The sequence below is a fragment of the Danio rerio genome, chromosome 17 (assembly GCF_049306965.1).
Source record: "Danio rerio strain Tuebingen ecotype United States chromosome 17, GRCz12tu, whole genome shotgun sequence".
Taxonomy (NCBI): domain Eukaryota; kingdom Metazoa; phylum Chordata; class Actinopteri; order Cypriniformes; family Danionidae; genus Danio; species Danio rerio.
The window spans coordinates 25,230,317-25,256,687 of record NC_133192.1 but is presented as its reverse complement, the minus strand read 5'-3'; the positions used below and the strand labels follow the sequence as shown (position 1 = coordinate 25,256,687).

At 34.1% G+C, this 26,371-nt stretch overlaps 2 protein-coding genes and 12 non-coding genes across 14 annotated transcripts in view; 1 reads left to right on the top strand and 13 right to left on the bottom strand.

Moving 5' to 3' along the window:
* pex13 (peroxisomal biogenesis factor 13) overlaps window positions 1-13,871 on the bottom strand; it is a 42,868-nt gene extending 28,997 nt beyond the window's left edge. The window contains exon 1 of the mRNA XM_073927063.1: window positions 13,142-13,871. The gene's annotated coding sequence lies outside the window, so the exon portion shown is untranslated. The remainder of the gene's footprint in view (window positions 1-13,141) is intronic.
* Window positions 472-580, bottom strand: trnal-caa (transfer RNA leucine (anticodon CAA)). The gene is made up of 2 exons: window positions 543-580; window positions 472-517 (listed from the first exon to the last, which is right to left on the bottom strand). It is a non-coding gene; the product is annotated as a tRNA-Leu (tRNA).
* On the bottom strand, window positions 1,296-1,404 carry trnal-caa (transfer RNA leucine (anticodon CAA)). The gene is made up of 2 exons: window positions 1,367-1,404; window positions 1,296-1,341 (listed from the first exon to the last, which is right to left on the bottom strand). It is a non-coding gene; the product is annotated as a tRNA-Leu (tRNA).
* Window positions 2,073-2,181, bottom strand: trnal-caa (transfer RNA leucine (anticodon CAA)). The gene is made up of 2 exons: window positions 2,144-2,181; window positions 2,073-2,118 (listed from the first exon to the last, which is right to left on the bottom strand). It is a non-coding gene; the product is annotated as a tRNA-Leu (tRNA).
* trnal-caa (transfer RNA leucine (anticodon CAA)) lies at window positions 2,893-3,001 on the bottom strand. Its single transcript has 2 exons — window positions 2,964-3,001; window positions 2,893-2,938 (listed from the first exon to the last, which is right to left on the bottom strand). It is a non-coding gene; the product is annotated as a tRNA-Leu (tRNA).
* trnal-caa (transfer RNA leucine (anticodon CAA)) lies at window positions 3,667-3,775 on the bottom strand. Its single transcript has 2 exons — window positions 3,738-3,775; window positions 3,667-3,712 (listed from the first exon to the last, which is right to left on the bottom strand). It is a non-coding gene; the product is annotated as a tRNA-Leu (tRNA).
* Window positions 4,488-4,596, bottom strand: trnal-caa (transfer RNA leucine (anticodon CAA)). The gene is made up of 2 exons: window positions 4,559-4,596; window positions 4,488-4,533 (listed from the first exon to the last, which is right to left on the bottom strand). It is a non-coding gene; the product is annotated as a tRNA-Leu (tRNA).
* Window positions 5,317-5,425, bottom strand: trnal-caa (transfer RNA leucine (anticodon CAA)). Its single transcript has 2 exons — window positions 5,388-5,425; window positions 5,317-5,362 (listed from the first exon to the last, which is right to left on the bottom strand). It is a non-coding gene; the product is annotated as a tRNA-Leu (tRNA).
* On the bottom strand, window positions 6,129-6,237 carry trnal-caa (transfer RNA leucine (anticodon CAA)). The gene is made up of 2 exons: window positions 6,200-6,237; window positions 6,129-6,174 (listed from the first exon to the last, which is right to left on the bottom strand). It is a non-coding gene; the product is annotated as a tRNA-Leu (tRNA).
* On the bottom strand, window positions 6,888-6,996 carry trnal-caa (transfer RNA leucine (anticodon CAA)). The gene is made up of 2 exons: window positions 6,959-6,996; window positions 6,888-6,933 (listed from the first exon to the last, which is right to left on the bottom strand). It is a non-coding gene; the product is annotated as a tRNA-Leu (tRNA).
* trnal-caa (transfer RNA leucine (anticodon CAA)) lies at window positions 7,714-7,822 on the bottom strand. Its single transcript has 2 exons — window positions 7,785-7,822; window positions 7,714-7,759 (listed from the first exon to the last, which is right to left on the bottom strand). It is a non-coding gene; the product is annotated as a tRNA-Leu (tRNA).
* trnal-caa (transfer RNA leucine (anticodon CAA)) lies at window positions 8,538-8,646 on the bottom strand. The gene is made up of 2 exons: window positions 8,609-8,646; window positions 8,538-8,583 (listed from the first exon to the last, which is right to left on the bottom strand). It is a non-coding gene; the product is annotated as a tRNA-Leu (tRNA).
* Window positions 9,339-9,447, bottom strand: trnal-caa (transfer RNA leucine (anticodon CAA)). The gene is made up of 2 exons: window positions 9,410-9,447; window positions 9,339-9,384 (listed from the first exon to the last, which is right to left on the bottom strand). It is a non-coding gene; the product is annotated as a tRNA-Leu (tRNA).
* pdzd8 (PDZ domain containing 8) overlaps window positions 12,992-26,371 on the top strand; it is a 69,715-nt gene continuing 56,335 nt past the window's right edge. The window contains exon 1 of the mRNA XM_684682.11: window positions 12,992-14,022. Coding sequence (XP_689774.5) covers window positions 13,133-14,022 — 890 coding nt within the window. The 5' untranslated portion in view covers window positions 12,992-13,132. The remainder of the gene's footprint in view (window positions 14,023-26,371) is intronic.

Genomic DNA, 26,371 nt, shown 5'->3' with positions numbered 1-26,371 from the left:
TACTATAGTGAAGGACTTTGGATGTGTAGGCTATACACAATAAATGCGCTAGATAAATGCACAATAAATTATATACAATGGTTAATTGAAAGTTTAAATAATTAGTCTATTTTTAGGGTCATGTTATTTATTTATTTATTTATTTATTTGTTTGTTTGTTTGTTTATGTATCTATTTGTTTGTTTGTGTATCTTTTTGTTTGTTTGTTTTATTTTATTTTCCCGCCAAAATACTATGGGACCATACATTTATTTTTGGCTAATTTTTAAAAGAGTCAGGGACACCACTTTGAAATTTGTTATTTACAATGAGGAAAATGGGAATAAATATTTTATAATTTTGTCATTTCATTGGGTTTTGTTTTAGATATAAATACTCTCAATTTGCATGCAAGTAGACTTACATATTGCTTACAAGTCCTTTTTTTTAAGATTTGCGTGAATTACTTTAGTTGAATCTTGTAAAATGTGCTGTCAGAAGTGGGATTTGAACCCACGCCTCCATTCAGAGACCAGAAGCCTCAACAAGTGAGAAGGTTTAACCTTGAGTCTGGCGCCTTAGACCACTCGGCCATTCTGACAATGGTAAACATCAAGAATCGATCTCTGGTAGCGCTGCATCAATAATCTGGGGGCCAGGGCCCATGGAGAGGATATTTTCTAAAGAAACGTTTAAAGTAAAATAATTTTTGTGGTAAAGTTAGCAGTATAATTTTTGTAATTGAAATCTTATAGAATTATAATTCAATCGTCAATCAAAAGGGAAGTTGAGTTAACTGAAATAACACAAAGTATAGAAAACTAAAGCAAGAGACCCACTCGTACTATAGTGAAGGACTTTGGATGTGTAGGCCATAAACAATAAATGCGCTAGATAAATGCAAAATAAATTATATACAATGGTTAATTGAAAGTTTAAATAATTAGTCTATTTTTAGGGTCATGTTATTTATTTATTTATTTATTTATTTATTTGTTTGTTTGTTTGTTTATGTATCTATTTGTTTGTTTGTGTATCTTTTTGTTTGTTTGTTTTATTTTATTTTCCCGCCAAAATACTATGGGACCATACATTTATTTTTGGCTAATTTTTAAAAGAGTCAGGGACACCACTTTGAAATTTGTTATTTACAATGAGGAAAATGGGAATAAATATTTTATAATTTTGTCATTTCATTGGGTTTTGTTTTAGATATAAATACTCTCAATTTGCATGCAAGTAGACTTACATATTGCTTAAAAGTCTTTTTTTTTAGATTTACATAACTTACTTCAGTTGAATCTTGTAAAATGTGCTGTCAGAAGTGGGATTTGAACCCACGCCTCCATTCGGAGACCAGAAGCCTCATCAAGTGAGAATGTTTAACCTTGAGTCTGGCGCCTTAGACCACTCGGCCATCCTGACACTACTGTGGAGAAGCAATCATTCTCTCGTAGCGATGCATCAACAATCCAGGGGCCAGGTCCCATGTAGAGGATATTTTCTAAAGAGACTTTCAGAGTAACAGACTTTTTGTGGTAAAGTTAGCAGAATATTTTTTTTTTATAAAAATCTTATAGAATTATAATTTAATCATCAATCAAAAGGCAAATTGAGTTAACTAAAATAAATAAAAGTATACAAAATGTAAGCAACAGAACCCATCATACTATTGTAAAGCACTTTGTATTTATTTATTTATTTATTTATTTATTTATTTATTTATTTATTTATTTGTTTGTTTGTTTGTTTGTTTATTTTTATACATTTATTTTTATTTGTTTGTTTGTTTGTGTATCTATTTGTTTGTTTGCTTTATTTTATTTTACTTCCCCCCCAAAATACTATGGGACCATACATTTATTTTTGGCTCATTTAAAAAGGGTCAGGGACACCACTTTGAAATTTGTTATTTACAAAAAGGGAAATGGCAATAAATATTTTATACTATTGTCAGTTCATTGGGATTTGTTTCATATTTATAAACACTGCCTATTTGCTTGAAACATTTACAAGTAGACTTACATATTGCTTACAAGTCCTTTTTTTTAAGATTTGCGTGAATTACTTTAGTTGAATCTTGTAAAATGTGCTGTCAGAAGTGGGATTTGAACCCACGCCTCCATTCGGAGACCAGAAGCCTCAACAAGTGAGAAGGTTTAACCTTGAGTCTGGCGCCTTAGACCACTCGGCCATTCTGACAATGGTAAACATCAAGAATCGATCTCTGGTAGCGCTGCATCAATAATCTGGGGGCCAGGGCCCATGGAGAGGATATTTTCTAAAGAAACGTTTAAAGTAAAATAATTTTTGTGGTAAAGTTAGCAGTATAATTTTTGTAATTGAAATCTTATAGAATTATAATTCAATCGTCAATCAAAAGGGAAGTTGAGTTAACTGAAATAACACAAAGTATAGAAAACTAAAGCAAGAGACCCACTCGTACTATAGTGAAGGACTTTGGATGTGTAGGCTATACACAATAAATGCGCTAGATAAATGCACAATAAATTATATACAATGGTTAATTGAAAGTTTAAATAATTAGTCTATTTTTAGGGTCATGTTATTTATTTATTTATTTATTTATTTGTTTGTTTGTTTGTTTATGTATCTATTTGTTTGTTTGTGTATCTTTTTGTTTGTTTGTTTTATTTTATTTTCCCGCCAAAATACTATGGGACCATACATTTATTTTTGGCTAATTTTTAAAAGAGTCAGGGACACCACTTTGAAATTTGTTATTTACAATGAGGAAAATGGGAATAAATATTTTATAATTTTGTCATTTCATTGGGTTTTGTTTTAGATATAAATACTCTCAATTTGCATGCAAGTAGACTTACATATTGCTTAAAAGTCTTTTTTTTTAGATTTACATAACTTACTTCAGTTGAATCTTGTAAAATGTGCTGTCAGAAGTGGGATTTGAACCCACGCCTCCATTCGGAGACCAGAAGCCTCATCAAGTGAGAAGGTTTAACCTTGAGTCTGGCGCCTTAGACCACTCGGCCATCCTGACACTACTGTGGAGAAGCAATCATTCTCTCGTAGCGATGCATCAACAATCCAGGGGCCAGGTCCCATGTAGAGGATATTTTCTAAAGAGACTTTCAGAGTAACAGACTTTTTGTGGTAAAGTTAGCAGAATATTTTTTTTTTATAAAAATCTTATAGAATTATAATTTAATCATCAATCAAAAGGCAAATTGAGTTAACTAAAATAAATAAAAGTATACAAAATGTAAGCAACAGAACCCATCATACTATTGTAAAGCACTTTGTATTTATTTATTTATTTATTTATTTATTTATTTATTTATTTATTTATTTGTTTGTTTGTTTGTTTATTTTTTATACATTTATTTTTATTTGTTTGTTTGTTTGTGTATCTATTTGTTTGTTTGCTTTATTTTATTTTACTTCCCCCCCAAAATACTATGGGACCATACATTTATTTTTGGCTCATTTAAAAAGGGTCAGGGACACCACTTTGAAATTTGTTATTTACAAAAAGGGAAATGGCAATAAATATTTTATACTATTGTCAGTTCATTGGGATTTGTTTCATATTTATAAACACTGCCTATTTGCTTGAAACATTTACAAGTAGACTTACATATTGCTTACAAGTCCTTTTTTTTAAGATTTGCGTGAATTACTTTAGTTGAATCTTGTAAAATGTGCTGTCAGAAGTGGGATTTGAACCCACACCTCCATTCGGAGACCAGAAGCCTCAACAAGTGAGAAGGTTTAACCTTGAGTCTGGCGCCTTAGACCACTCGGCCATTCTGACAATGGTAAACATCAAGAATCGATCTCTGGTAGCGCTGCATCAATAATCTGGGGGCCAGGGCCCATGGAGAGGATATTTTCTAAAGAAACGTTTAAAGTAAAATAATTTTTGTGGTAAAGTTAGCAGTATAATTTTTGTAATTGAAATCTTATAGAATTATAATTCAATCGTCAATCAAAAGGGAAGTTGAGTTAACTGAAATAACACAAAGTATAGAAAACTAAAGCAAGAGACCCACTCGTACTATAGTGAAGGACTTTGGATGTGTAGGCTATACACAATAAATGCGCTAGATAAATGCACAATAAATTATATACAATGGTTAATTGAAAGTTTAAATAATTAGTCTATTTTTAGGGTCATGTTATTTATTTATTTATTTATTTATTTGTTTGTTTGTTTGTTTATGTATCTATTTGTTTGTTTGTGTATCTTTTTGTTTGTTTGTTTTATTTTATTTTCCCGCCAAAATACTATGGGACCATACATTTATTTTTGGCTAATTTTTAAAAGAGTCAGGGACACCACTTTGAAATTTGTTATTTACAATGAGGAAAATGGGAATAAATATTTTATAATTTTGTCATTTCATTGGGTTTTGTTTTAGATATAAATACTCTCAATTTGCATGCAAGTAGACTTACATATTGCTTACAAGTCCTTTTTTTTAAGATTTGCGTGAATTACTTTAGTTGAATCTTGTAAAATGTGCTGTCAGAAGTGGGATTTGAACCCACGCCTCCATTCAGAGACCAGAAGCCTCAACAAGTGAGAAGGTTTAACCTTGAGTCTGGCGCCTTAGACCACTCGGCCATTCTGACAATGGTAAACATCAAGAATCGATCTCTGGTAGCGCTGCATCAATAATCTGGGGGCCAGGGCCCATGCATGGAGAGGATATTTTCTAAAGAAACGTTTAAAGTAAAATAATTTTTGTGGTAAAGTTAGCAGTATAATTTTTGTAATTGAAATCTTATAGAATTATAATTCAATCGTCAATCAAAAGGGAAGTTGAGTTAACTGAAATAACACAAAGTATAGAAAACTAAAGCAAGAGACCCACTCGTACTATAGTGAAGGACTTTGGATGTGTAGGCCATAAACAATAAATGCGCTAGATAAATGCAAAATAAATTATATACAATGGTTAATTGAAAGTTTAAATAATTAGTCTATTTTTAGGGTCATGTTATTTATTTATTTATTTATTTATTTATTTGTTTGTTTGTTTGTTTATGTATCTATTTGTTTGTTTGTGTATCTTTTTGTTTGTTTGTTTTATTTTATTTTCCCGCCAAAATACTATGGGACCATACATTTATTTTTGGCTAATTTTTAAAAGAGTCAGGGACACCACTTTGAAATTTGTTATTTACAATGAGGAAAATGGGAATAAATATTTTATAATTTTGTCATTTCATTGGGTTTTGTTTTAGATATAAACACTCTCAATTTACATGCAAGTAGACTTACATATTGCTTACAAGTCCTTTTTTTTAAGATTTGCGTGAATTACTTTAGTTGAATCTTGTAAAATGTGCTGTCAGAAGTGGGATTTGAACCCACGCCTCCATTCGGAGACCAGAAGCCTCAACAAGTGAGAAGGTTTAACCTTGAGTCTGGCGCCTTAGACCACTCGGCCATTCTGACAATGGAAAACATCAAGAATCGATCTCTGGTAGCGCTGCATCAATAATCTGGGGGCCAGGGCCCATGGAGAGGATATTTTCTAAAGAAACGTTTAAAGTAAAATAATTTTTGTGGTAAAGTTAGCAGTATAATTTTTGTAATTGAAATCTTATAGAATTATAATTCAATCGTCAATCAAAAGGGAAGTTGAGTTAACTGAAATAATGCAAAGTATAGAAAACTAAAGCAAGAGACCCACTCGTACTATAGTAAAGGACTTTGGATGTGTAGGCTATACACAATAAATGCGCTAGATAAATGCACAATAAATTATATACAATGGTTAATTGAAAGTTTAAATAATTAGTCTATTTTTAGGGTCATGTTATTTATTTATTTATTTGTTTGTTTGTTTGTTTATGTATCTATTTGTTTGTTTGTGTATCTTTTTGTTTGTTTGTTTTATTTTATTTTCCCGCCAAAATACTATGGGACCATACATTTATTTTTGGCTAATTTTTAAAAGAGTCAGGGACACCACTTTGAAATTTGTTATTTACAATGAGGAAAATGGGAATAAATATTTTATAATTTTGTCAGTTCATTGGGTTTTGTTTTAGATATAAAAACTCTCAATTTGCATGCAAGTAGACTTACATATTGCTTAAAAGTCTTTTTTTTTAGATTTACATAAATTACTTCAGTTGAATCTTGTAAAATGTGCTGTCAGAAGTGGGATTTGAACCCACGCCTCCATTCGGAGACCAGAAGCCTCATCAAGTGAGAAGGTTTAACCTTGAGTCTGGCGCCTTAGACCACTCGGCCATCCTGACACTACTGTGGAGAAGCAATCATTCTCTCGTAGCGATGCATCAACAATCCAGGGGCCAGGTCCCATGTAGAGGATATTTTCTAAAGAGACTTTCAGAGTAACAGACTTTTTGTGGTAAAGTTAGCAGAATATTTTTTTTTTATAAAAATCTTATAGAATTATAATTTAATCATCAATCAAAAGGCAAATTGAGTTAACTAAAATAAATAAAAGTATACAAAATGTAAGCAACAGAACCCATCATACTATTGTAAAGCACTTTGTATTTATTTATTTATTTATTTATTTATTTATTTGTTTGTTTGTTTGTTTATTTTTTTATACATTTATTTTTATTTGTTTGTTTGTTTGTGTATCTATTTGTTTGTTTGCTTTATTTTATTTTATTTCCCCCCCAAAATACTATGGGACCATACATTTATTTTTGGCTCATTTAAAAAGGGTCAGGGACACCACTTTGAAATTTGTTATTTACAAAAAGGGAAATGGCAATAAATATTTTATACTATTGTCAGTTCATTGGGATTTGTTTCATATTTATAAACACTGCCTATTTGCTTGAAACATTTACAAGTAGACTTACATATTGCTTACAAGTCCTTTTTTTTAAGATTTGCGTGAATTACTTTAGTTGAATCTTGTAAAATGTGCTGTCAGAAGTGGGATTTGAACCCACGCCTCCATTCGGAGACCAGAAACCTCAACAAGTGAGAAGGTTTAACCTTGAGTCTGGCGCCTTAGACCACTCGGCCATTCTGACAATGGTAAACATCAAGAATCGATCTCTGGTAGCGCTGCATCAATAATCTGGGGGCCAGGGCCCATGGAGAGGATATTTTCTAAAGAAACGTTTGAAGTAAAATAATTTTTGTGGTAAAGTTAGCAGTATAATTTTTGTAATTGAAATCTTATAGAATTATAATTCAATCGTCAATCAAAAGGGAAGTTGAGTTAACTGAAATAACACAAAGTATAGAAAACTAAAGCAAGAGACCCACTCGTACTATAGTGAAGGACTTTGGATGTGTAGGCCATAAACAATAAATGCGCTAGATAAATGCAAAATAAATTATATACAATGGTTAATTGAAAGTTTAAATAATTAGTCTATTTTTAGGGTCATGTTATTTATTTATTTATTTATTTATTTGATTGTTTGTTTGTTTGTTTATGTATCTATTTGTTTGTTTGTGTATCTTTTTGTTTGTTTGTTTTATTTTATTTTCCCGCCAAAATACTATGGGACCATACATTTATTTTTGGCTAATTTTTAAAAGAGTCAGGGACACCACTTTGAAATTTGTTATTTACAATGAGGAAAATGGGAATAAATATTTTATAATTTTGTCATTTCATTGGGTTTTGTTTTAGATATAAACACTCTCAATTTGCATGCAAGTAGACTTACATATTGCTTACAAGTCCTTTTTTTTTAAGATTTGCGTGAATTACTTTAGTTGAATCTTGTAAAATGTGCTGTCAGAAGTGGGATTTGAACCCACGCCTCCATTCGGAGACCAGAAACCTCAACAAGTGAGAAGGTTTAACCTTGAGTCTGGCGCCTTAGACCACTCCGCCATTCTGACAATGGTAAACATCAAGAATCGATCTCTGGTAGCGCTGCATCAATAATCTGGGGGCCAGGGCCCATGCATGGAGAGGATATTTTCTAAAGAAACGTTTAAAGTAAAATAATTTTTGTGGTAAAGTTAGCAGTATAATTTTTGTAATTGAAATCTTATAGAATTATAATTCAATCGTCAATCAAAAGGGAAGTTGAGTTACCTGAAATAATACAAAGTATAGAAAACTACAGCAAGAGACCCACTCGTACTATAGTAAAGGACTTTGGATGTGTAGGCTATACACAATAAATGCTCTAGATAAATGCACAATAAATTATATACAATGGTTAATTGAAAGTTTAAATAATTAGTCTATTTTTAGGGTCATGTTATTTATTTATTTATTTATTTGTTTGTTTGTTTGTTTGTTTATGTATCTATTTGTTTGTTTGTGTATATTTTTGTTTGTTTGTTTTATTTTATTTTCCCGCCAAAATACTATGGGACCATACATTTATTTTTGGCTAATTTTTAAAAGAGTCAGGGACACCACTTTGAAATTTGTTATTTACAATGAGGAAAATGGGAATAAATATTTTATAATTTTGTCAGTTCATTGGGTTTTGTTTTAGATATAAAAACTCTCAATTTGCATGCAAGTAGACTTACATATTGCTTAAAAGTCTTTTTTTTTAGATTTACATAAATTACTTCAGTTGAATCTTGTTAAATGTGCTGTCAGAAGTGGGATTTGAACCCACGCCTCCATTCGGAGACCAGAAGCCTCATCAAGTGAGAAGGTTTAACCTTGAGTCTGGCGCCTTAGACCACTCGGCCATCCTGACACTACTGTGAAGAAGCAATCATTCTCTCGTAGCGATGCATCAACAATCCAGGGGCCAGGTCCCATGAAGAGGATATTTTCTAAAGAGACTTTCAGAGTAACAGACTTTTTGTGGTAAAGTTAGCAGAATATTTTTTTTAATAAAAATCTTATAGAATTATAATTTAATCATCAATCAAAAGGCAAATTGAGTTAACTAAAATAAATAAAAGTATACAAAATGTAAGCAACAGAACCCATCATACTATTGTAAAGCACTTTTTTTAAATTTATTTATTTATTTATTTATTTATTTTTTTTATTTTTTTATTTATTTATTTGTTTACTTATTTATTTGTTTGTTTATTTATTTATTTATTTATTTATTATTATCATTATTATTTTTTTGTATGTTCGTGTATCTTTTTGTTTGTTTGTTTTATTAAGTTTTATTTTCCACCAAAATACTATGGGACCATACATTTATTTTTGGCTCATTTAAAAAGGGTCAGGGGCACCACTTTGAAATTTGTTATTTACAAAAAGGGAAATGGCAATAAATATTTTATAATATTGTCAGTTCATTGGGATTTGTTTTAGATTTATAAACACTGCCTATTTGCATGAAACATTTGCAAGTAGATTTACATATTGCTTACAAGTCCTTTTTTTAGATTTACATGAATTACTTTAGTTGAATCTTGTAAAATGATTTGTCAGAAGTGGGATTTGAACCCACGCCTCCATTCGGAGACCAGAAGCCTCAACAAGTGAGAAGGTTTAACCTTGAGTCTGGCGCCTTAGACCACTCGGCCATTCTGACAATGGTAAACATCAAGAATCGATCTCTGGTAGCGCTGCATCAATAATCTGGGGGCCAGGGCCCATGCATGGAGAGGATATTTTCTAAAGAAACGTTTAAAGTAAAATAATTTTTGTGGTAAAGTTAGCAGTATAATTTTTGTAATTGAAATCTTATAGAATTATAATTCAATCGTCAATCAAAAGGGAAGTTGAGTTAACTGAAATAATGCAAAGTATAGAAAACTAAAGCAAGAGACCCACTCGGACTATAGTAAAGGACTTTGGATGTTTAGGCCATACACAATAAATTTGCTAGATAAATGCAAAATAAATTATATACAATGGTTAATTGAAAGTTTAAATAATTAGTCTATTTTTAGGGTCATGTTATTTATTTATTTATTTATTCATTTATTTTCTTGTCGGCTTAGTCCCTTTATTAATCCGGGGTTGCCACAGCAGAGTGAACCACCAACTTATCCAGCAAGTTTTTACGCAGCGGATGCCCTTCCAGCCACAACCCATCTCTGGGAAACATCCACACTCACATTCACACACTACGGACAATTTAGCCTACCCAATTCACCTGTACCGCATGGCTTTGGACTGTGGGGGAAACCAGAGCACCCGGAGGAAACCCACACGAAGGCAGGGAGAACATGCAAACTCCACACAGAAACGCCAACTGAGCCGAGGTTCAAAGCAACGTCCTTCTCGCTGTGAGGCGACAGCACTACCTACTGCACCACTGCCTCTCCTTTATTTATATATTTATTTATTTATTTATTTATTTGTTTGTTTGTTTATGTATCTATTTGTTTGTTTGTTTCATTTTATTTTATTTTTCCGCCAAAATACTATGGGACCATACATTTATTTTTGGCTAATTTTTAAAAGAGTCAGGGATACCACTTTGAAATTTGTTATTTACAATGAGGAAAATGGGAATAAAAATGTTATAATTTTGTCATTTCATTGGGTTTTGTTTTAGATATAAACACTCTCAATTTGCATGCAAGTAGACTTACATATTGCTTAAAAGTCCTTTTTTTTAAAGATTTGCATGAATTACTTTAGTTGAATCTTGTAAAATGTGCTGTCAGAAGTGGGATTTGAACCCACGCCTCCATTCGGAGACCAGAAGCCTCATCAAGTGAGAAAGTTTAACCTTGAGTCTGGCGCCTTAGACCACTCGGCCAATGACACTACTACCTGTCTCCTAACAGTTTTTTGTTTACTTTTCAAATTGGTCAGATGTATCCTTTTGCCAACTTTAAACTAATTGAAATTATGCAAGGTCATTTTTCTATAAATACAGGTCCTTTTAAAATATTATCTGTTAATCATCAATCGTATTTATAAACGACCAACACTACATGATAAGCACATCCTCTGCCTGGACGTTTTTGCTGCAATATCTCCAATAGCCCACGAGATGGAGCAGCAGCAATGTTCTCCTTAATTTGGATTTGGTTTACCCCCACTTTTGTAATGTATTATAAATGTGTGCCTCTGGACTGAAGTAGATCAGATCTCCAGTAGCAGAGAAACATGAGTTGATAAAGATCAAACAGGATTTGTGAGAGGGCATTCCTGCCAGCCAACGTGGGGATTAATTGTTTCAATCAAGGTAATGGCTGCATACCCAGTGTTTAAACATATGCAATGCTATTGGCTGAGAACTGAACACAGACCTCAGAAACAGGTCCCTGGCTCAGTATTAGCGATGCATTTTGACCACATTAGGCTTGGTAGCCTTTCAAGAGAACAAATAAATAAATAAATAAATAAATAAATAAATAAATAAATAAATAAATGAAGGGCCTCTTTCCACCACTTACAAGTTATTTTACTTGCAAACTCTATTATGTGATTTTGGTAAACTGATTTTTTTAATCTGACATGGTTTTTACAGAACTGTTTACTTCACCTCACCCTACCCCCTCTCATCCCCTATTTTGCTCTACTGTTTATCATCTATATAATTTCTACTGTAACATGTTGTATAGTGTGATTTGTATTGTAAGGATATATTTACATGTTTGCACTGAGTAGTGAGATGCACTTAATCTCATCGCACATGTGTAAAATGCACATTGTATATGTGTACAGTGACAATAAAGGGCATTCTATTCTATTCCATATTCTATTTATTATTTCATAAACAATGTTAGGTAAACATAATAATAATGTTTTTGCACTATATTCACATAAAAAGGGTGTCCTCATTACAATATTTACAGTAATGATGCTTAAATATTAATCAAAATAATATCCAATAAAATTTTAATAGGGTACTACTACTACTACTACTACTACTACTACTACTACTACTACTACTACTACTACTACTACTACTACTACTAATAATAATAATAATAATCATCATCATCATAATGGGATGACACGGTGGCTCAGTGGTTAGCACTGTTACCTCACAGCAAGAAGGTCACTGATTCAAGTCCTGGCTGGGTCTGTTGGCATTTCTGTGTGGAGTTTGTATGTTCTCCCTATGTTGGCGTGTGTTTCCTCCCGATGCCCTGGTTTCCCCCACACTCCAAAGACATGCACTATTGGTGAATTGAATAAACTAAATTTGCCATAGTGTATGAGTGTGTATGGGTGTTTTCCATTACTAGGTTGCAGCTGAAAGGGCATCCGCTTTGCTGGATAAGTTGTTGGTTCATTCCGATGTGGTGACCCCTGATGAATAAAGGGACTAAGCTGAAGGAAAATGAATAAATAAATTAACAATAATAACAAAAATAATAGTAGTAGTAGTAGTAGTAGTAATAATAATAATAATAATAATAATAAAATATAGCATAAGTCCTTAATGGAAGTAATTAAACTCTAACAAAACACTTTGATACTGATATGTCAAACGAGATTTTAATTATTTTTATTCCTTAATTATTAACACAATAAAATTGTTTGTGGATAAAATCATCAATATGCTAGAAAATACTTTTATAAGTAAGAAATAATAATAAACATTCTAGCCGAAACTCAACAATAATTCTTTTATATATAATTAGTATTTTTCGCAATATTGTTGTATGAAAAGTATGCCATATTAATGTATAAATTGAAATATAAGGACATTTAATTTTTGCACAAACATTAGCTACAGATATGCTTTAATTTAGAAATAAAAATAGGTTGAGTATGGGCCATTTAATTAATATAAATAACAGCAATTCTAACAGACATGCTTACTACATTCCTGTGTTATCGTCATTGTATTTTCGCATTTCTTTCTATATTTAGGCTATTGTATTATAGTAAAAAATACACAAATTATATAAAATACTCGACAATTTTGTATTATATAAAAACTACTTATATAAAATAATACAAATTGATAATGTAATAACATTTATTTTTCATGATAACACGAGAACAGTTCATATTCAGCTTAAAACCTTACAGTACTTGTTTCTTGTCAATAATATGTGCATTAAATGTGTCGCGATCAAAGCCATTCGGTCGCAGCCCGGCAGATGCCGTCATGACGCAGGGCTTTCAGCGCAATGACGCGACGTTACGTTCCACCAATCGGCGGCCGTTTTCCGAAGCCCAGGAAAGGAGCAGATGATATGGCAGCTTTGTGAGCGGCCAGGTGGAACTCGCTTTTGTTTAATCGGGCTGACAGCGGAACATGAGTACACTCTAACCCGCAAGCCGCAGCGGGGGATCCGAAGATGATATACCTGATATTACTGTCTGCCTTCTCCGGGGCCGTCGTCACGCTCCTCCTGCAGCTCTTACTGCTGTACCGGAGGAGCCCCGAGCCTGTCGCCAGAACAGTGCAATATGTCAAAGTAGTTCCTGATCCTGCGCTCAAGGATTATTTTAGCAGCCAGCAAGCCGATTCAGCGCCGCAACAACCGGACAGCCCGTCGCCAGTCTCCAAACAACCGGAGGCCGCTTCTCCCAAGCAACAAGAGACCCCCGTCCCCGGCAGCAGCCCCAAACAGCAGCCATCCTCGCCGCCACCGCCTTCCCTGAGCGACCCTCAGCACAGCTCCAAAGCCGAGACATGCGACTTCCTCAATGCCATCATTCTGTTTTTATTCCGAGAGCTCCGAGACACGCCGGTCGTCCGGCACTGGATCACCAAAAAGATCAAGGTAGAGTTTGAGGAGCTCCTCCAGACCAAGACTGCCGGGCGCCTGCTGGAGGGGCTCAGTCTGCGGGATGTTTCCCTGGGCAACTCGGTGCCCGTTTTCAAAACAGCCAGACTAATGAAACCCGTGGCTGTCAACGAAGACAACATGCCGGAGGAGCTGAATTTCGAGGTTGACTTGGAATATAACGGCGGCTTTCATCTGGCCATCGACGTCGATCTGGTTTTCGGTAAATCGGCTTATCTGTTCGTCAAGATGACCCGGGTCGCAGGCCGCCTGAAGCTGCAGTTCACCCGCATGCCTTTCACGCACTGGTCCTTCTCGTTCCTGGAGGACCCGTTGATAGACTTCGAGGTGAAGTCTCAGTTTGAGGGTCGTCCTCTGCCTCAGCTCACCTCCATCATAGTCAACCAGCTCAAGAGAGTTATCAAGAGGAAGCACACCTTACCAAACTACAAAATAAGGTAATGTCTTGCTTCAGTAACTTTTGGCTTAACGCTGAATTTTTTTATTAAGTTTTTTTCTGGGATCTCAGGCGTGGAATGAATATGGTCTTGTGGGTCAATCATTGTACTTGATCCTAAAAATCATTCCTGAATTAAGGTTTATTTTGTGGCTGTGAGGTGTGTGTGTAAGAGAGACAGCTTTTGATGACTAGTGTTATTATGTTTAATGGTTTGTGATTACTGAAATGTCAAACCAATTTCTAAATATTATTTCCTGTTTTTGGCAAGTAGTTAGATAAAAGATTTGGGATATGCACATATTAGCATTGGCTGATAAATACTAATTTTTTTTTATTTTGGATCATGAAAAAGGATTAAATTATGGATTTGATCCACTTAATATGTGAAATATTGTAGTTGTAGTTAGCTTCAATCAGATTTTCCATATCGGTGCATCCATGAAAAATGCAATATACTGTAAATAAATGTTTTAGAAAGCAGAATGAACGATACCTTTAGTACTATAAAGTCACAATAAAAACAGTAATCTTACCATTAGTAGTATTATGGTTCCAGTACAGACACACATATACAAAAACTAGACCAAAGGTGTCAAATCCAGTTCTTGGAGGGCTGTAGCTCTGCACAGATTAGTTCCAATCCTAATTAAACTCACCTGATCAAAGTAATTGAGTCCTTCAGTTATGTTTGAAACCTATAGTGTGCTGGAGCAGAAACTTGAAACTAAGCTGTGCAGAGTTGCGGCCCTTCAGGAACTGGATTTGACACCTGTGAATTTATTAGAAAAACTCAAAATATTCACTTTCATTCCCATACATAGATGCACTTTTATTGTTTCTGTTGTTACACACAGTTTTACATTTAAAATCACTGAAATCAATTCATAATGAAGCTCAAAAGCGGTTCCCCTTCTGCACAAACTTCATAATGTGGAACAATTTTAAGTCATTTAGTAAATTTTGCATTTAGTAAAATGCAAAATATCACTTCTTTAAGCCATAATGTAAAACAAATAACCTGTGGAAACAATTTAAAAGTAGCTGTTATTATTATTATATATATATAGCAGAAAACACTGTTATTATAATTCGTAATAATAACAATTTTTTATTATGGTTTTGTGATTTGTTTATTTGTCTTAATATTAGGCATGGGCCGGTAAAAGATTCTAATGTTATGATAACCTTTGATAGAAATATCACTGTTTCACGGTATCGTGATTACTGCTCTAAAAATATTATTTTTAAATCTGAATAAAAAGCAACAACTTTTTTGCTTTAGATACAATGGCTCCATACAAAATCACATATAGTACACTAAAAACAGTATGCGAGCTGAGTAGTATGTATGAATTCCCAGAATTCAAAAACAGTATATGAGAAGTACCCATATGACTTCCGGTGAGATTATAAAGTGTGTATCCGATGGATGCTATGCTTTCCCATGATGCACCATGAGAGAATTCATGAATTGGAGTGAAGCGGGTATGTCATGTGATAATAACAAAATGTCATCTGATTCTGTACTACGTCCTAGCTCCATTCATACTAGTCCCATTCCTACTGTATAGAACATACTTTTTTTGAACCGTAAACATTCCAGCAGGCACAGGACGTCAACATGACATCAGATTGATGTTGTGGGGACGTTGCATTTTGCTTGGAATTAAAAATCAGGTTGACATCAGAACCCAACACCCAACCTAATGTCGATCAGACGTATGTTTTGGTTCCTATACTTGAAGAATAAACGTCAGTGTTTGATGTCAATATGACGTTGGTTTAAGATGTTGGCTCGACGTTGGATTTTGATCACTTTCCAACACAACATAAAATCAACCTCTATATTGGATGTCAAATTAATGTTGTCCTTAGATGCTGGCGAGACATTGAATTTTAGTCGTCTGATTTTACGACCTACATCTAACCTAATATCAACGTCATATGATGTTGTGTGCCTGCTGGGATGTTAGGCTAAAAAATCTAAATATCTAAGTGAATCAATCATTCTGCTATCATCTTTTGTTTCAAAAACACAGATTTGTAAATAAATGTAAATTAAAAAAAATCATAAGTTACCTTAGGAAGGGTATAGCAGAAATTTTGAAGGTTTTAAAACCTTGATTTTTCCAAACCACGCTACACCTTGAAAACGGTTATCAACCCATGTCTAGTACCTACAGAGTAGTAGGCGATTTTAGCCAATATATATTGTTTTCAGAAACACTTAAACTATTTTGGAACCGTAAACATGTCAGACTAAACAATTAAAGCAAATCGTTGACTTCTGCTGTCTTCTTTGGTTTCAAAAACACTGATTTCTTTACAATTTAAAATTAAATGTATTAATATCCTTTCAGCTGGTTTGTCTTTTGCTTGATCCCACACATTTCCCTTTGTTTTGTTTTTTCTAACTATCTGTTAAAGTAGTTCTTCAATTTTAAAACAATATAAACAGCACATTAAATAAGTTACCAGCATTCTGTCTTTTTAGTTCCTTCCCAAATTGGTAGACCTATCATTAAAGACCCTATTAAGTTGAGAGTGTAATTATCGGCAAAATATACATTTTAAGCTATTAAGTGAAACTTGCTTGGACTGCACAGAAAGAATGTTAAGAGGTTGTGAAACTGGTAGTGTGTGTCTGACTGGGATTGTGAAAAGCGAATAGACTGAAGTGTCGTAGCATGGCAGTAAGAGATTTCTGACTTGATTGTTGGATCATGTGACAAGAACATGTTCATTTTTGTTTATTTTCTCTGAGTGAAACTGGAAATGGAGGCCACTTTCCCTCTTCGCTCACGAGTCACTTTACTGCGCTCTTATTCTTGACCTCCTAAAAAGTGAAAACAACTCTTGTAGCTTGTGTTACTTCCTGTTTTTAGCTACGAAAAATATAAAGTCTGTGACTAAGTCATTCAACCAAGCTGTGGATTGATTGCTTGCAGGATTCATCCACCTACACCTCACTGCTCTCTATTACTCAGCATTACTTGGCACACCTAAAACAGTCGGTTGCCAATAAACATTAAGATGTCTCAGCAAGTGTGTGCGGTTTCATTGGATTTCTCAGCTGTCGTAGGTTCTTTAGGTTCAACATTGTCTTTGTAAGTCAGCGTGTGCACAAATGCTCTGATGATCAGTCGTTTTTGGCTCATCATTCAACTTGCTCGTCTTTCTGTTGATACGCTGCGTCAGTCAATATGAACATAATGTGCAAATCACAAAGTCAAACACAACACTGATTTTTATCCATTTAGTTAATTGTAGTGTCCTGGGAAGACAAAAACGCATTGATGAATTGCGTCGTAATCTTTATCGATTTGAATGGTGCGTTTGAACTTTGACCCCACACAGCTAGGATTTTTGCTTGTAAATTAAATCACTGCACTCTCTGTTAAACGTCACACTTAAATATTGATTATGTAGTGGTCAGTAGTTATAGTCTTAATATAAGAGCTTGATATGTGATAAACGTGAACTTAAGACATCAGAGGCCGATTAACATGCACAAGTAGATGGAGACTTATTCCTCATTACACCTGGGCATCTCGTTTGTCGAATTTGGACCACTTTCCTGATTTCTGTGAGGAAGATCTGTATTGATCTTTTAATTTAATATTGTAAAAAAATTGCTTTAATTGTGTAAGAGAAAAGAGACAATGAAAAACAACACAGAGAACAGTTGGCTAGACCAAGCACTGTGGGTAGTGGGTGATACTAAATAACTATATATACATTCATTTTTTGGAAGCTGCAAATTGATATATAGACAAAATACAATACAAAATCTTATATTAATATGATTTTAATATTTTAAACTTGATTACAAAAACAAAATGCAATCTACGGCTGCTACTAACAATTATATGTATTCTTGTAACCCTTGCACCCTATCACTTTAAATATATAGCCTAGTTCTCTTATTTAACATACCCAAAATAGATAACAGTTCTTTAGATTAAATCTTTACTTCAGCTTGGAACATTTATTCAGGGATTTGCACTGCATTACAGATTGCAGCGTCATTACACACAGTAAAAACTCACAATAAATCTGTAAAATAATGTACCTCTATAAATATATATGGATTAATAGGGTCACATAGTAGACACAAATGTATTGGAACATACACTCTCTCGCATTTCCAATTTGTAGGTCAATTGATGTTGAATTAGAAGCACACAAAATGTGCAAAGCGGTGGATTGCCTAAACTTGCCTGTGTTTTCTTAAACACTTAAAAACAACACCAAGAACCTCTTTTACTTACAGTGTTTAGAAACTTAAATGACAGCAGATTTGAAAATTTCTGCCTACAACAGCAGAACTACTTTAGCCTACTAGACAAAAATAAGGTGGCTTTCCCTTGTCTTGTGGCTCATCATCAATAATAGCCCATACAGTATTTTTTCTCTTCAAGTGTTCATGCATCATGCTTTTATTTTAGTCAGAGAATTAATATTTAATTTAAAAGGTAGAATAATCCAAAATAGGATTAAAAACATGAATGTTGATTTATTATCAGCCTCGACTCTCAGCAGCCCTAAGGCAGATAGAAACAGCTGTTTTTATTTTAAAATCCCTTATTGCAGAGTCTTTACCTTTCTTATTCCAAAATTATTCGAGAAATTCTTATCGAACAAATTTTTCACAGTACAAAAACCCCCAAACCTTTCCTCTAGTAAAAACGTTCACTAATGTTCTGTATGCTGGAAGGCTAGCAACGCATTCGAAGTGGATCAAATGGTGCAAATAATTTATAATTTGGATGCTCATTCTATTGTATTCTTAAGTGTTCCTTCACTTTCATATCTACAGCTTATTTTTCACAATGTTTGATTAACACATCAACTGGTGGAAATGATCCAGAATTTTTCAAGTTTAATAAAGCGCGCCAATAGTTAACTTTTCAGTCTGAAAATGTAACATTTAAAATAACCATTTATTGGCTTAGACTAGTCTGGTAGCCTATAAACTGTGCATCCTTTAAATAACATTTTTTTCTTGTTCAATTTTAATATATGATGACAGCTGGCAAAGTTAAAATGCTGTTTGGGTAGCAACACGAACCTTAAGGCTGATTCATACTTCTGCGTCACGTGCAATTGTGTGGTCCGGCGCAGCTTTCACACAGTCACATAGCCCTTGCCGTGGCTGATGCCAAAGCTGACATGCACCTCTTGAAAAATGTAACAACACGTCGCAACAATGCATATCGTAAGCTCTGTGGTTGGTCAACTTGGTAGCGCTGTCCCTTGGATTGAGCAGGCTGGTAGCTGGGTGCACTTTGGATTGAGCAGGCGTGGTAGCACTTTCCTTTGGATTGAGCAGGCTGGCATTGATTCTGTGCCCTCTGTTATACTCCATAAGGACGCGTGCTGCAGAACTAAAGAGTTTTAGTCATCACAACACACAAGCACAGCCGGCAGCAAACTTACTGAAGCTAAGCGCTTTACATTACCCACAGGGAATGAACTTCTGAATGATGTGAGACATTAAATGACACGCTCATTTTCTCGGTATTGACATTTTCTCAAAAGTCTGAATCACTTCATTGGCGGTTGAGATGGCAGATAGTTTTCTTTTATGTGTGATAAAAGTGGATGATACAGTGTCGAATTCATGCACTGGTCATGTTTTACTGCCTCAGAGTTTAATGGCGTTTGCTTTAGGGCTGAGATGAAAAGTACTTAGTGTTTAATTTGTCACGTGGGAGGTGACGTTAAGATGCTGACAATATTCTCTTTTAAACAAGTGTGTGAGTGGGAACTTTGTTTAAAAAGCACGCAACATGGCCCGAGGACAAAACAAGCAGGCAGGACACAATTCATTTGTCGTCTCTGTGTGGGATGGAAGTGTCACAGATGGAGGAGGTGTTCAAGAACAGGACAAGAGTATGTGTATGTGGACAAAACTGCCAGAGACTTGGATGTACATACTGTGGTTAAAAAGCTTTTAATATTCTGTGGTAAGAGGTAAAGGGTAGAGAATCAATATTTCATCTGTCTGTGTTTTAGATAACTATATGGTCTTACTAAGATAAAGAAAGACTTGGTTGATGTATAATATAATATAATATAATATAATATAATATAATATAATATAATATAATATAATATAATATAATATAATATAATATAATATAATATAATATAATATCTCACGAGTAGCAGTGCAATATGGCTGTATATTGGCACTGGTGGGAGGCGTGCGTTGCGGCCGAGTGCCTCAGTATCCCACCAATAACTATATACAGCAACTGCTACGAGCGATATGGTATTTATACAACAGTTTGACGGCATAATTGTGTATATAAAAAAACAAACACAGAGTCTAAAAATCCTTTGGTGTGATGAACTACTTTTTTCCACCATTCATTCACATCTGCAACTGACCGTCAGAACAGGAGAAACTGTTGCTACTTTACAAATGTCACTTTAGAGCTGGTGATTGAATGATTCTCTAGCCTAATATCTAAAGTGATTACAAAACAGGTGATTTTGCTGACATTTTTATTATTATAAGGTTGAATATCATCATCATGCCATCAGTCTACAGAGATTTCCCAGTATTTCTCTGTTGCAATCAGGAGATCACAATAATTAACACAGAAAAAGCCAAAGCAAAGCTAACACTAGCAGATTACTATGGTATAAATAGACCACTATAATATATAACCGACCTGTTTTATGATTTGATCAGCTGTAGTTTGAAATTACGCAGTTTTTTTTCTCTCTAATTATTATGCGGTCACTGATGACATTTTGTGGCAGACGTCAACCGTCTTTGCTTTGCTCAGTATGACAGGCTGATAGATGCCGACGCGCTGTATCTATAAATATTTAAAATAGGCACTGTCCTAATAAATAAACTGCATAGTTGCAATCTACTACATTTCTGCCTTAAAAAATCCTCAAAAGTACAGGGTGAAGAGGCTGTACGAGTGCTGATATTGCAGAATAGTGCACGGCTATCACCCAATCAGATTCAAGAACCAGACAAAACTGTTGTAAATCATATTTCATATCATATCATAGGGCAGCACGATTAATCGAAAAAAGATCACAATCTCGATTCGACCTTACACATGATCTAAATTCAGCTTTTCTATGATTCTGCTAATTATATTTTCAAGGTCAAGAGAGAAGCAAGGCAGTCACACAAGTCTTCACAGCAACATTGACACCTTCAAATGGCATTAAAAGTGTCACATACTGTATTTATAAGGTATAATTCACCCAAAAATGTCATTTTTGTCTTCATGTAAAGATGTATTCTTGCGGCTGTGAAATCAAACTTGAGCAGACCGCAAGGTGTTTGTTTACTTCAGAGAACATGCGCGTGCACGCATGATGCATACTTTAGTGAACACAACCTGCATAGGCTGTGAATAACAAGTAATGAAATTATAACTAACGTTCAGTTTGTTGCACAGAGCGATCGTTTGAGGGCTGTGCGGGAGGTTTGATTTGATGTATGTGTTTTTTTCTCACCGTGACAGCAGCCATGGGCCACACTTGGAAGTGAAACCTGTGCGCACATCGTTTAAATGACCATATCGCATTTTACAGTTATGATTACGACAAGCATCTGATATGTTTTTTTTTTTCACAGCGAACACAAAATGTTGTGCATGAAAATAAATGTTTATTGTGTCAGTATAACAACCCTAGTCTATATATAATGTTGAATATAATCTAAGAAGGAATCTGATAATAACAAAATTCTAATTTTACCAGTGAAAACAAGTGGTCTAATAATGTTGTTAATGATAAATGAAAAGCACATGTCTTAAACATAATAAATCTATTTTATAATTATGAATAGTTATAATTAGGGCTGCATTTTTGGGAAAAATCATTATTACGATTATTTTGGTCATAATTGTAATCACGATTATTCAAAACAATTATTAATTGAAGTCAAAATTATTAGCGCTCCTGAGAATTTTTAAAAATAAAAATTTCCCAAATGATGTTTAGCAGAGCAAGGAATTTTAACAGCATTTCCTATAATTTTTTGTTCTAGGTTTATTTGTTTTATTTTAGCTAGAATAAAAGCAGGTTTAAATATTTTGAAACCTATTTTAAGGTCAATTTTATTAGCCCCCTTAAGCAATATATTTTTGGTTGTCTGCTGAAGAAACTACTGTTAAACAATGACTTGCCTAATTACTCTAATTAAGCCTTTGAACTGCACTTTAATCTGAATGCTTGTATTTTGAAAAATATCTAGTAAAATATTATGTGCTGTCATCATAGCAAAGATAAAAGAAATCAGTAATTAGAAATGAGATTTCAAAACTGTTATGTTCAGAAATAAGTTTAAAAAAACTTCTTTCCATTAAACAGAAATTGGGCAGGAAAAAGGTTGCTTATATTCAGGAGAGCTAATAATTCTGACTTCAACTGCAAATATACAGTCATTTCCACCCTGCAAAGGAAAGAGAAATAAATACAATAGAATAAAAATATGAAACAAACTGTGCTTTAAACATCTTCCCCCTAATAAAAACACTTTAGCTACAAAAATTCTTCAGTCAAGAGCAGTCAGGGATTTTCTCGTTTTGTTTGAATAATGATAAAAACAGGTGGCAGCAGGGATATTTCACGCTGTCAATTTAAGGGTTTCTCTTTCACGTTTCTTTTGATTCTCAACTCGTTTGATTATTACACAAATGAGGGTTAATAAGAATAATCACACCGCATTTTGACACCTATTTGACCATTAAAGCGTTCGCGTTAAGATGACTTTAGATGTCTGCGCTCCTCTGCTCGTCTCAGTGTGCGAATGAGAACGAATGCTGACCGGCCGCATGCTTCTGAATGTGTGCGCATGCCGCACACACACGTAAGCACTCAGTCTTTCGCGCTTTTAATAGCAACAAGTGTGTACAGCTGGAAAGGGGGCGGTATATGATGCAATAATCGTTTATCTTGATTAATGATTTTTCATAATCGTTTGAAGCCAAAATCGAAATCGGATTTTCGATTATTGCACAGCCCTAGTTATAATCTGATGTCATAATTTTACTGGGAATTAACAAACAGGACATATTGAAAGTCTGTCCATTAAAAGTCCACTATAATGATCATACAAAATTTAGCATTTTAAGCAACAGTATACCTACACATACTGTAGGCCTAATATTATTAGTTTTGTTTTACCATATGTTTGAGAATTAACAATAATAATAGGCTAATCATATTAACTTTTTTTATATTTACAGAATTGTGAGAAAATCGTGATCTTGATTTTAAGCAAAAATAAATCGTGATTCACATTTTTGCCAGAATCGTGCAGCCCTATCATATCATATATCATATCATATAAATGATTTTTAAAAGTATTTTCTTACTAGGGGTAATGGGCAGAATTTCTGATGATTCATCCCGCACACATATTTTGTGTGAATATTTAACCTTTTACATGTTCATGTAGACATCGTTGTTACAGAAGTGCTGTGTTTAAAATTATTATGTTAACATAAAGGTTGTTTTCCTTTTCTCAGCAAACCCATTCTGTTATTGTATAGAGGACGTTCTGTTACACTGAACCCAATCATTTGTCTTAATGTAGATCTTAGCAGTTCTTGAAGTGAAGATGATCCAAAGTATATTCATAGTCAAATAAGTTGCCATCGTTAGTCTGTAGCAGGCCCTCAAAAGGTCTTTATATTGGACAATATGTCAAACACAGTGTGTTTAATAGCCCAAAATGACTCACTGAAAAATGCTGACTAATATCTGAAGTACAACCTAACTGAAAAGTTTTAATATAGACCGTTTAGTACCGCAGGTCAAAATGAGATCATCTTTGGTGCATCCTGGATGAGCTCCATGTCACAGATGGCCAAAACCCGAGAGTCAGAAGTGTACTCTTGTTATTTATGCACGTTTACCTGTTCTTCAGGGCATACTGCTGCAGATTACTGTAATAAGAGATGTAGTTTGTCAGGGTTTATCGCTCTATATCATTATCAATTACGGCATCCCAAATGAATAATGAATGATGTTGTAGATGTATGATATACGGTGAACGATGTGTGCGTAAGAATGTGTTTTTTGCCATTTTTAAGCCGCATTGACTTATACTGGATCTCCGGTTTCCTCTAGTTGATGTCATGTCTGGTGTGATTGCGTGGCCAGCTGATATTGATAGGTGTTTAATGACACCTTCCATTCTCAAAGATGAAGCGACTCTATCTTGGTATGTTTGGGCCAGTCAAGTCCCAGTCGGCATGATCTGCACAAAATAGCCACTGATAGACCCCTATCAGCTGCGTGCCCTTGAGTGAGGCTCGGGACAAATTTTCCTGACTGTGCACATTTAATGGTCCAGTTCCTCAGAGGCATCAGAGAAACACATTCTCAGTAGAAAAAAAACACTGCATTCAGTCCATCCATCCTTCTGACACTGATGCCGTTTGGCTTCTTAAATGCCCCGTGCCACAGAGACTCACTGTCAGCTGCACTTTAAAACTGTCATCTGTGATCTTACAGCTTCTTTACATGGAGAGAATTTAGTATAAACAGGAATTTATGTGTAATGTAAACTAGTAACCTAGATCAAGGTTTTTGTGTATATGTATGTAAGCTGCAGTTCCAGTTAGATCCAGATTGGAAGGCTTTACTTCCAGGATTACAGTTTTTGTGACTCATGGGTATTTAATGAAGGGCAGAGAAGCACCAAAATGTTAATGCCGTGGCACTCTCTTGTGGAGTTGTGGAATATAATCGCTTTTATAATGCTTTGCAGTAAAATATGAATGACTTTGCGTTGATGCATTACAAATATATGAAAAGAAAGGCTATTATATTAGCGTATCATGCTAATTTATTTTCTGTTTTATGGTAAATATTGAGACTGAAACGACAACATCAGATGCAAGGGCTTTCTTTTCAAATGACGTCTATAATGTGCGCAACTTTTCCAGCTATCTTTTGGATTTGGAAAGAAAGCACTTCTGATATTCTGCTTGCAGCTTGTGCACAGTATGAATAATTTATAAATCATTTCTGGATTGTTTTTTAAAATTTCCAACAGAGCTCTAAGAATGGTCTGCAATATACATTCCGGTTATTTATTCAGCATCGGGTTGTACAATATTTTAAAATAATGACGGTGAGTTCATTTGCTTTTCTGCGATGTTGCCAGTATTGGAAAGAGTACAGAAAAATCATAAGTAAAAGTATCATTACTTGCATAAAAATGTAGTGCGAGTAAAAGTATATGTTGTAAATATTACTCAAAGTATGAGTAAAATGTAGACCTTTTAAAAGTACTCAAGTAGTGAGTAGTGAGTATTACACTATAAAAAAGCTGATGCATTTACATGTAATTTGTGGATGTGTGTAAACGTAACATTCTGTAGTCTGTTTCCCGATGTTAATATTAGGTTAGATTTAGGTGGTAATTCCAGGTGACCAAAATTCAATGTCTAGCCAGTGTCTAAGGACAATGTTATTGTGATCACCAATAATAACGTCAAATGACGTTGATGTTTGGTTGATTTTCAGGTTGTGTTAGAAAGTGACCAAAATCCAACATCGAGCCAACATCTTAAACCATGTTGAAGTCAAAAACTGACATTTGTTCGTCAGATATGGCAACTAAAATCCAACGTCTGATAGATGTCATACTACCAAACATTTTGCTGCAATTATAAATTGCCAATGTCATGAGATATGATGCAATTTACTTTCTATGTGCAATTTGATTGGACAGAAATCTACTATTGTAGATTTGCACATTGTGATATCAATAATGAAACAATATATTGTGCAGCCCTAATTCATGATATAGAAGTAACTCTACGTTAGTTTTTCACTTGGATTTATACTTCAGACATAAAAAAGCAGTATTTTAACAAAATAAAAAACACTCTGTTAAATTTGAGCATTTTTATTGCAGTCAAACCTGATGATGTTGCTTGTGCTTTCACATGAAGCAGCATTTACTACACAGAGTCATAGTTCATTGACAAGCTACTCAAAAATTGCAGTAATAATTTTTTTACATTTGTTTAAATTGCATTCTGTTAACATTGCTTACTTTGCGGATTTTTTTTTACATCTATTTACATTGCAGAACTGCAATGAACTGTGCTTCTGTGTTGCTGCTACATCTGAAAGCACGTGAAAATACCACATTTATTAACATTTTTGCTTCAAACTCACCTCATAACTAGGCCCATACGAAATCTGTGCGTACATTCTGCACGCGCAGATTTCCGCAGATTTTTAGCACATCATTAAGTCTATTTATTTACTTGTGTAAATGTGTGTAAATTTATATTTATTCAGTTTTTTTTATTAATTACAGTAATAATATTAACTAATATGAA